Here is a 10221-nt window from a genome sequence, read left to right on the forward strand (position 1 = left end):
TTCCATAGTTTGTAATCTTTAAGAGTGACGTCACAGTAAATCCAGAGGCAAAGTATTTTTTATCTGTTACTAGTTAATTTCATAGAAAAAACACCTTTCTACAAAATTCACAATACGATTCTAAAATCTTTAATCTCAAAAAACCGTAAATCGAAAGTAAACGATATCCGGTTATTTCCTTGCTTCCTATCTCCCAGCTGAACTTCATGCATCACGAATATCAGGATCACTTTGAAGATCCATAATTCAAGAAGATGTCTGGTTTTCAATCCAAAAATAACTTCGATAGACCCCGAACCTGTGCTTCCCACCCTCGATCCCTGCTCCTTATATAATACTAATCACGTTTGTCAATCAAGAATATTGCGTTCCATGAAAATGATAGCTACCTGCGAAACGGTTTAAATTTATTATACCATTCGGATCGAGGTGTCACTCGTGATTATGATACTATGAATGAAATTCCACTGACCCATGCGAAATTACCCTCGAACAGCACAGCAGGGCAACAACCGACTAGTAAACTTAGAGGTAGAAGGGAATTGCTTATGTGAGAGATGATGGGATCACTGAGAATGCAAAACACGGTTGATTGGGTCATAAATTTCACCGGTTCGATTCGTCCGACGGTAGCCGGCGAGAATCTCGCGCGCAAGAAGTTCTAGTTAATCCGTCACGGGCATTAGACGGTGTAATCCATCAAGCCGGTAGCGACTTGAGAGGTAGGTAACCGTGAAAACGAAAATGGGGCCTGTAATGCAATTATACGCCGTTCCACCATCGCCCTTGTCCCTCCGGCAACCATTTTACACGACGGAAGGGAGGACCGAAGTAAAACCTGCCTCTCCGCTCTCCTCCACTGAGATTTTTCTAATCATCGTAAAACGCGCATGTTTCTCTTTAGTTTTTCAACCAAAGATCAACGATTTTGTCAACTTTTCGGTCGGCCTTCTCTTTTAATCGAGACGCGAATCTTATAATGATTAAACTATAGATTTCGTGCATTTACAAAAAATTGCAGTTAATTGCAAATAGTGGAATGATAGAGTTTTCAATTATTTTGCATAAAACACTGCAGTTTATATCTACTTATAATTAAACGATGAAGAGCGATACAGTTTTCACTTACCTGGACCCGAGCTTCCGTCAAGTCGATCTTCATAGCGATTTCCTCTCTGGTGTAGATGTCCGGGTAGTGAGTCTCCTGGAAGGCACGCTCCAACTCCTTCAGCTGAGCCGACGTGAAGGTTGTTCGTATCCGACGTTGTTTCCTTTTCTCCGCCAGGCCGTCGTGCCCCGAATATGCCTTGTATCCTAATCCACCTGAAAAATCCAACAAGCAGAGAACTGTTAAACATTTACTGATATTAAAAACCAAAAGAAGATATTCTAGAAATCAATGATAGCGAAAGCACTTAAAATTCTCCAGGAACTTGAATGAACCTCTGAATCACGTCTATATTTCTGGTTAATAATGAATTAAGTAATTGAAAATTGATAGGTTTGGCCATGGTTGAATCCTTCATCCAGGGAGATTGATAAGGCATGAAGGAAATCAGTGTGGTCGGATTACTCGGGGCAGGAAGCAGCGTTTTGGAAGACTTCGGTGGCAGCTTATAGATTATAGAATATAGCGAGGATGGCTGGGATACCGAGCGACGTAACCATAGCAATAAGTGACGGAAGGAGAGGGCGAGAAAGAGTGAGAGTCAGAGGGGTTGAGTAAATGAGGGAGACGAAGAAAGAGAGGCAAGAATACGAACGGAGGAGAGAGACAGACGGAGGACGGGACATCCATTGATTTTCAGTGCCATCTTGTCGTCGTTTCCGCAGGAAATACCGTGGTGGTACGACTCGCGGAGACGCGACTTTCCCCTGAGAGAAGAAGGACCACCCTCAATTTTTTATAAAAGACGCTCCGCCTTCTTACTTCGATTGATAGTATTTTCTGACTGGGAATTTTAATCGGAATTTCCAATAGATTTATACAGTCCGTGAAGAATTACTAAGTGCCTTTGATTGAACCCTCAGGATTTTACTAATTTTAACGAATTGTTAAACCGGTAAGAGAATGTAGCTGGGAGTTAATCGAACTCTCAGTAGACTACGAAAAAAGTGACGAGAAGTTTGGTATTTTGGCAAATTCTTACTTCCTGTATAAAGAAACAAGCTACCCAAGTTTCACAACGAACGCAGTAATTCAGAAATTAATGATACATTCCTCAATTAATCAGAACCAAATGATTCAGAATTGCACTCGTAATTGAAAACATATGAAATGTCTCACTACCTTTTAAGTGAATATAAATAATTGTCGGAGCACTCACTTTGGAGATTGATGGCCGACGGGAAGATGGAAGCGGCGTGCCGATGGACCTCTTGAGATCTAGCGGCCATCACGGAGCAGGGTGTCGCGTGGGCCCCATGATGCGCGTGGGCATGAGAGTGGGTGGTGTGATGGGCCCCCAGCGGCGTGGTGCTTCCGGTACTCGCGGTTCCCGCGTTCCCCGGATAACCCGCGGCCCTCGCCGCCGTGTACCGATACGCGGCTTGGCTCATCTGCGAGCACGAGCTCAGGTCCCCGTAACCACACTGCATCTCACTAGCTGCGAGGGCACAGCTGGAAGCCTCGAAGCCGGCCGCTGCAGCAGCCGCCGCCTGGTTCAAGTAGGAATAATCCATGTCTTAAAAAGTGTTCCTCACGGCCCGGCGCAGGTAGCTCGACGATGACACCGCGAGAGCTTCTTATCTTCTCTTCATTGTGGTTCCCGGACGACACGTCGAGTCGAACTTCGATTTTCTATCCACTGAAACACACCGCTCGAGATCGATTAGACGAGGACCAACTTCGACGACACCGGGACACGTTTCACGGGGTTTCATCGGCTCGTTCAATCGCACATGTTGATCGGATCAGCCGCGGGGGGCCCGACGGGCCGTGGCCGCGACGACGCGTTCCTCCGGCGACCCGTTCAGTCAGCTGCTGCTACTGCAGCGTGTTTCTTCCTCGGAATCTCGGGTAATCGTTCGGGTTAATCGTCCCAGGGCTGGATCCCGCGACGGGGCAGCAATTCTCTCCGGCCGCGGATGAGAGAAGCTAAGGGACGCGGTCGGCAGCCCGATAGCGGCTTATGACGCGTAATCGGATCAGCGATATCAAATTATTGCGATTATAGCCGCGGATAGAAGGAAGTTTTTCGGCCCGCTTAAGAGAGCCCGACGACGACCGACTGGTGGGTCTCCTCAAAATCAAATGATAAGCTTAATTCAATAACTGACGGAGAGAGTGCACGCCGGGGGTGTGGTCCCGGTTGGCTCGAGCCGGAACGGGCTTGGTCACCTTCCGCAGCTGCCTCGACGGTGGTTGGTCGATCCCTCTGCCACCCTCGCCGTTGGATGAAGCCGTAGTCGCCGCCTACCGGTTCTCCTCCGTTTTCATCCCCCGAGCCACCCCCGGCGAACTCTCCCCAACAGCCATCAGCTCGAATGAACGCTATCATTCGATGATGCCGACCCTCTCTCCTCCGGTCTCGATTTTACGATCGATTCCGGAACAGGCCGTTTCCGCTGGACACCAGAGACAGCCGAACCAGCGTGTTTACCCTCGGCTCCTTCCAGCGTTCACGAAGATTCGACGGCTGATCCCTCGTTTTTGAATGAAGCCAAGATGATGGATTCGGTGGCTGGCCTGAATGAGTTGAACTTGGAGCTCAACATGCTGCTTATTACTTATTGATTTGCCTGATAGAGATAGAAGCGTGGTAATATAATAAAAAGAGTGGAAGAAGCCTCACATAAGAATTCAAATGGCACAAAGAGGACAAGAATGAGACGTCGTGAAACATCTTGACATTGTCAAGGCATTAAAAATATCCAACCTTCAGAGTACAGAGTTATATGCATAAAAGTAAATAGAAATGATACTTGCTCGAAAGCAACACACGTTCAAATCAATTTTCCTTTAGAATCACACTTACACCTCGCAGCGGACAGACCAAACGCCGCGGCCAGCTGGTAGCTGTAGTGTATGAAGTATGATTTATTCGGAGATAGAGAAATTACATGACTAAACGGGACGCGGGACAGGGGATCTTGGATAGGTAGTAGGAACCTGTGCGACACTTGTTCCGCACTTGTTCTCACGATGAGAGCAGTCCTGCCAGCTCGACCCTCTTCCCCGTGTCTCGTCCCGAGGGAATTCTCTTCCCGGCTACGCAACATCGAATCGCCTATAGTGTTGTGTATACTGAGAACACACAGGAACACTCCACCCTCATTGGCGTAGACTCTTCTTAAGCTGCACAAAAGAAACATAATTTTGAAAATAAATGAACAAAGGATAGACAAGCATTTGGAAGCTGCAGTGACGAATAAAACATTTGTACTATCGATTTAAAAAATATCATCGATATAGGAATTTTCATCACCGTTTGAACAAGTAGACTTCATAATTTTATATATTAAACGCATTCCTGCAGGTTTTATGAAATCGAGGTCTCACGAGTTTAATGAAATTTGGCGGGTGTCTACGCCGGTGGAGGCAACGCAAACAGGCGTAAGCGCGTGAATACACGCGCAGCCGGCGTTACGTCTTTTATATCAATACAGAGAGAACGTCAACCCCCCTTAGCGGTCTGATACATATGTCCTTGATTTGTCCGGAGAATAATATTCTCCAGGAAAGTTGATTAAATATTGGTTACTGATCTCGGGCCCTTCGCCCCCTGTCGCGTTCCCACCCCACCGGCCCCCGGACACCCGTAGGAATACTACAATTTCACATTTCCACGTCCCACGGAAAATCACACGTCCTCGCAAAGAAAGAAATTCATTTATCGCGACGATCACCCACTTACGATTTTCTATTGTTTAAAAACGGCACCACACGAACTGCGATCGTAACGGTCGAATGCAACATGCATTATCATTGTACTGCGCGTGAAATATCGAGCAAGTAATTTATACATTATATACGCGGTTGGAAACTGTTGATTAAAATGGGGCTGCAATTATTCGTTCGCCACTTTTCCAGCAGATTATTACGAGCTAATCCTGCTTATCGCGTAGCACGCGTCCCGTTAATCGCACCTTTGAGTGCTTAAAATGGCGTTGGAAAATTGCAGCTTTGTTCTACGTAGGTTATAAATGCGAAAAACATTGGACTGTATCGAATACGATATTTGATAAGGCTCACCGATCAGCACCGATGGAATGGCATGCTTCCCTGCTTCCTCCCGGCACGAGTTCACATAAATTATTAACGAAAACGAACGCATAATTACGCGAATGCACGAGACACTTCCAGGACTTTCGACGGACCGTTAATAAACCGCCTTCTTTTGCCGCCAATATGGACCACCACAGATGGCATACGAAACAGTTTAATCATTTTGCTAATTATGCTTAATGAATTGTAATCGTATCTATTTGACTGAATTTAATGAATAATTATAATAGAACTGTTTCTTTTAATAGAGAGAATTCGCGTAAATTGTTTTTAAATATAAATTATTAAATAGAAATTATACGGAATTTATTTTAAATACGTGACTACATTTGATTGGTGCCCACATTGTTCTTTGGCGGGAGAATGCTTTCGTGAGTATAGTGTGTGCATAGTGTGGAGGTGAAGGAAGTGTCAAACGGCTGTGATAGAAATATTGGTTTTTTATTGTAAATTTTATATGAAAGTTGTAATCTGATGACAAAAATCCAGTTGGAAAGAAATCTCAGCTGTTACAAGGTAAGTTTCGATACAATTTCAACCTGAAATCTTTTTAATGAGTAAATTCCATGGGGTGTGGCGAACGACGACAAGTGGCATTGTAATTACAACGAAAATTAGACGTTGAATTTAATTCGTACGTCGTATACAAAAATCATTGAATTATTTGTACGAGTGTATATTACAAGTGTCTTAGAACACAACAATGCAGTTTCAAATAAATAATACACTTGATTAATAAAAATAAAAGATACAATACGAATGATTACAGATTATGCTGATTCTTATATATTAATGATGTTAATTCTTGTCATTTATCTAAATATTCATCGTCTCGAAAAAGAACATAAATTTTCGTATGCTCGCCGAAGTGCAAGAACGGATTTATATTTAATTCAGCTTAAATGAACATTTCATTTTTTATAGTAAATCGTTGGGTTCTGTAGGCAAACATCGTGTTCTGAAAATGAGAAAAAGAGATTAAATCTGAAAATTATAGCAGTCCACATTATTGCTGATTACAATTACTTACCATAATTGTGTTGATAATTTAATTGTTCCCAATTAACCCTCCTTTTCTTATTGTCTACGCAATTGGTTACAAGATTATACTCAGGGTTTCTGATTTCCATTATATTCTGTTTCGGAACGTGAATCTCGCAAACATTTGAGGAAGGTTCCTTAACCAGAACCATTTTCGTGGGGTGCGAATATTCTTCGTGTGAAGCGTTAGGTACATTTGGCTTTACGTACAAAACTTTGTCCGATTCACAGGTCGGTACGAAGATAACTTCCTTGGCAGGTTCTTTGGGGCAAGATACCAAGCGATAATTGACGCTTGGGTCGATCACCTCCACGTTACATTTATTGTGCAAGTATATAGGAATCTTCTTAGTGTTTGAATCGTCGTTGAAAGCCAGGTATTTTATTGGTTGATGCTCGAGAAGCATAGCGTTCTCTCGCGACCTGACCTCGCGCTCCTTGATCAGCTTCAAGTTCTGCACGCCGTTCAGAATCCCGACGTCTTCTTGAGACAATCGTCCCTGTAACTGCCTCGTTCTATTATTATTCGAATACTCCTGCGCGTTACCATGCTTGCATTGGTCGAACACGACATAGCAAACATCATTACATGTATGATCACATTTATGCATTCCTCTTAACAAGTCCTCTTCGGGAATCGCCTGATTAATCGGTGCATTCTGGCCCTCGCGAAACTCCTGACTGCTGCTGCTGCAGTTCGGCTGCGACACTTCCGAGTTCTGCGAACGCTTGAACTCCCTGTAACAAGTCCCAGGTACCCTCTGACAGTTCCTGTGGACGTTACAAACGTTCTCATGCTCTCGAACGTTTTTCCTTATGACGCAAACGTTCTCACGCTCCGGAACATTTTTCCTTATGATGCAAACGTTCGGATTCTCTCTGCTCTCGCTGTTGACCACCCTGTTCATGTATAAAAACTGTCCTACGTTAATCGAGTCCTTCTTTGTCAACATCACTGTCTTCTGTACAGGATTGTTATTCTTCTGCGTGAAAATACTCTGATGAACCTGTGGCTTCTGTTTCGCTTTCCTATCTTTCATGAAACACTTATCGTCCTTGCGTGCGCTCGGCGACGCCTCTACGCAAGTCCGCGCGTTCTCAGGGTCGAACGCGAAATCCTCGGCCGCCTTCGATACCACAGGCGGAGTAAATACAACGTTCGCCGACATTTCGAATGACTTCGAAGAAAGGTCGAGTATATTCTGTCCGTCGTCAACCTCGTTCTTCCGCAACATAGTTGGGATATACTTCAGATTCTTCGGATTCATTTGGTACTTGTTCGTCTTCAAGTTTTGCACCCCAGAATACTTCTTTACTTTACTGTTTATCACGTGCTCGTGTGGGTTTTTCTCTTTTCTTATGTGTTTTCTATAAACAGGCTTGCTTTGTTCCGGCATGGGCGGAACAGGTTTATTTATTTCTTTCGTGTCCACTTCGAAGAACTTGAGATCGTTATTATTCCTTAAAATCGAAGAAATGCTGTGGTTCACATCAAGAGACGAACGGACGTTGTAACTTTCATTCGATTGCGGTTCGACCAAACTGTGCGAACTGGCGTCACGTATCTCCGAGGAATCGAATAAATTATTCTTATTTTTCAAAGTATCTGTTGTTGTTGTATCCTTGTACTTCTGATTTTGAACGTCTTCGGCCGTGAATAAGAAAGGATTGTTCAGCTTAGCTGCCGGTGAATAAAACGTACTGCTGCTGCTGCTGGTGCTGCATACAGGCGCATCGTCGTCTTTGAACACATCCCGCATAATTTGATAGCGGAACGACCGCGCGTAGGCGTTTCTCAACCTCTTCTTTACTTTCGTCAGCGGATCTGCAATCGTACAAAAATTAGGATCATAGAATTGCGAGAGGGGGGTTCCAGCAGTACCTTCGCCTGGGAACTTGAAATTGTTCTCCTCGAAATTCTCTCTGCTGATCGATTGACATAGTTCCTGGTATCTCTTCATCGCTGTATCGTAATACTCTCTGGAATCAATCCTGTGATTTGAAGATTTCGATAGGTCGGTAGCTCTCGGCTCTTCGGGCATCTTGCATTTGTTTCCTCTACAGATATTTATGTATCGTTGATTATATATTTTTATGTTTATTCTTCAATCATCGTAGATTCCCGATCAGATTTGAAGAACTTCATTTTTACCTGAGACCAGGGATGCCAGAATGTAGGATTTCTCCTCTTCCCGAGCTCTCCCCACTACCCCCACTACTGTATGCTGTTGTATGCTCAATGTACTCTCCCCACTCAGATATGACATTATCAGACATTTCCCCAATGATCATGGGTAACGTAAGTGGGGACAAAATAAAGTAGTCGGGAAGAGGAGAAATCCTACATTCTGGCATCCCTTCCTGAGACTCACCCATCCATTCTACCTAGAAAAGGACTTGTAGACTCATCACTGGAATATGGAATGAGGATATTTTTAGGATTAGGCTCCTTTTCGTTAGTATTCCCCACTACGATACTTCTGGAAATAAAGCAAACTTTTGGATCACGGCCAACTATTTCTCCGGTTCTACTTACTCTGATTTCGAGTCATAGCCATTCAGGAGTTTGCACATGTCCCCTTCTAAACGTGCGTTACCCGTGTCACCCATGGCTGGACTCGTTTGAGCTAACAATCAATTTTGATTAAATTCAGTCTCTTTTACATATAATTCAGACTCTTTTACAAATATTGAAATATAATTGCTTACACTTTCGTATCGCTTTTCCTAACGCGCCATTTCTGTATATCCCAGTTAACTGGAATAAAAATACAGTAATTAAAATTCATTTCATGTTTCCCTCTTTCTCTACTCTATAGCGATCTTTAATAATAATTACAGGTTTCGGAAGAATCCTGGTGGCCAAGTTCTTCATACTTTGCGGCTTCTTCGACTTCCTATCGATCTTCGTTTGCTTCTCCTGGAAGACGGATATTTCAAAAATAATTAGGACCAAGCATGGAAACGAAGGTAAAAAAAGATTGTTTATTATACATATTCTTTTCGAAGATCGTCGAAGCCTTCTACAAGCTTTACGAAATTACTCTGCTGCCGTTTTTTCTGAAAAATTCACACGCACTCGGAAATAAAAATCGTTCAAACTCTCTTCACATGCTCGCATTTAAAATAAACGGGAGGGTACAGTGTTAATATTATTAGTGTGTTTCGCTATTTCATTCGATTCATCGACAGACGCGACAATGTGCGTATAGACAATTCATTCAAACATTAAGAACAAGATTATATATGCTCTACATCTTACAAATAGAGATATTAAATTAATACTATATTAATTGATAAAATATTTAATGGCACGTGCCAATTAACCTAACAAACGTACAACAAATACATGCACAGATTGAAAATAATGTCACACACTTCTACATAGATTTGTGGACGAAAGTATCGGATATAAATTGGAATGGAAGGATAAATTTTAGATATGACTATTAAATTATAATGATTCCGCACCTTTTTCGGTTTTGATAGCCTCTGACGTATATCTATCAAATCCCTTTTACGTTTTCTCTTTTTCCTACGAACTTTCCGCTCCTCGCGTACTGTTTTTCTCCGTTCGTCGACGGAGGTATCACTGGCTGAGTCCTGACCCGATCTTTCCATTTTACAAAATAAAAATAAGACGAATATTGTGTGCACGAAAATACGAGTAGTATGAGCGTCTCAATGTTTATTTACCTCGCTTCTTATAGCAAATAATCACGTGTTACAATAAACGCAATAGTCTGTGTTCATCCAAGGGATGATCTTATTTAGAATTAATTAATCGAGCGAATACTAATAATAAGAATCTGACCATTTTTCAAGGTCTTTGCAAACGACTATTAACAAAGGATTGTATTAAATTAGATAACAGTAACAGAGGATTTTATTAAATTGAATATCGATTTTAAATGTAGGAGACGATTAGCTGAACGTATGGTAAAATATAGGAG

General features: G+C 42.7%; 2 protein-coding genes across 2 annotated transcripts in view; both read right to left on the minus strand.

The window, feature by feature from the left end:
* The window catches only part of LOC108624932 (paired mesoderm homeobox protein 2B), an 11054-nt gene extending 7720 nt beyond the window's left edge, over window positions 1-3334 (minus strand). The window contains exons 1-2 of the mRNA XM_018024547.2: window positions 2328-3334; window positions 1130-1323 (exon numbers count right to left, since the gene is read on the minus strand). Coding sequence (XP_017880036.1) covers window positions 1130-1323; window positions 2328-2682 — 549 coding nt within the window. The 5' untranslated portion in view covers window positions 2683-3334. The remainder of the gene's footprint in view (window positions 1-1129; window positions 1324-2327) is intronic.
* A 2407-nt stretch (window positions 3335-5741) lies between these two features.
* On the minus strand, window positions 5742-9889 carry LOC108624929 (uncharacterized). The gene is made up of 8 exons (XM_018024543.2): window positions 9740-9889; window positions 9108-9188; window positions 8978-9026; window positions 8805-8895; window positions 8641-8748; window positions 8151-8326; window positions 6258-8093; window positions 5742-6185 (listed from the first exon to the last, which is right to left on the minus strand). The coding sequence occupies exons 1-8, from the start codon at window positions 9887-9889 to the stop codon at window positions 6139-6141; spliced, it is 2538 nt and encodes an 845-aa protein (XP_017880032.1). The 3' UTR covers window positions 5742-6138.
* Between the last annotated feature and the right edge of the window lie 332 nt (window positions 9890-10221).

Source organism: Ceratina calcarata, unplaced genomic scaffold, assembly GCF_001652005.2.
Source record: "Ceratina calcarata isolate Rehan_Ccalc_2016 unplaced genomic scaffold, ASM165200v1 scaffold336, whole genome shotgun sequence".
Taxonomy (NCBI): domain Eukaryota; kingdom Metazoa; phylum Arthropoda; class Insecta; order Hymenoptera; family Apidae; genus Ceratina; species Ceratina calcarata.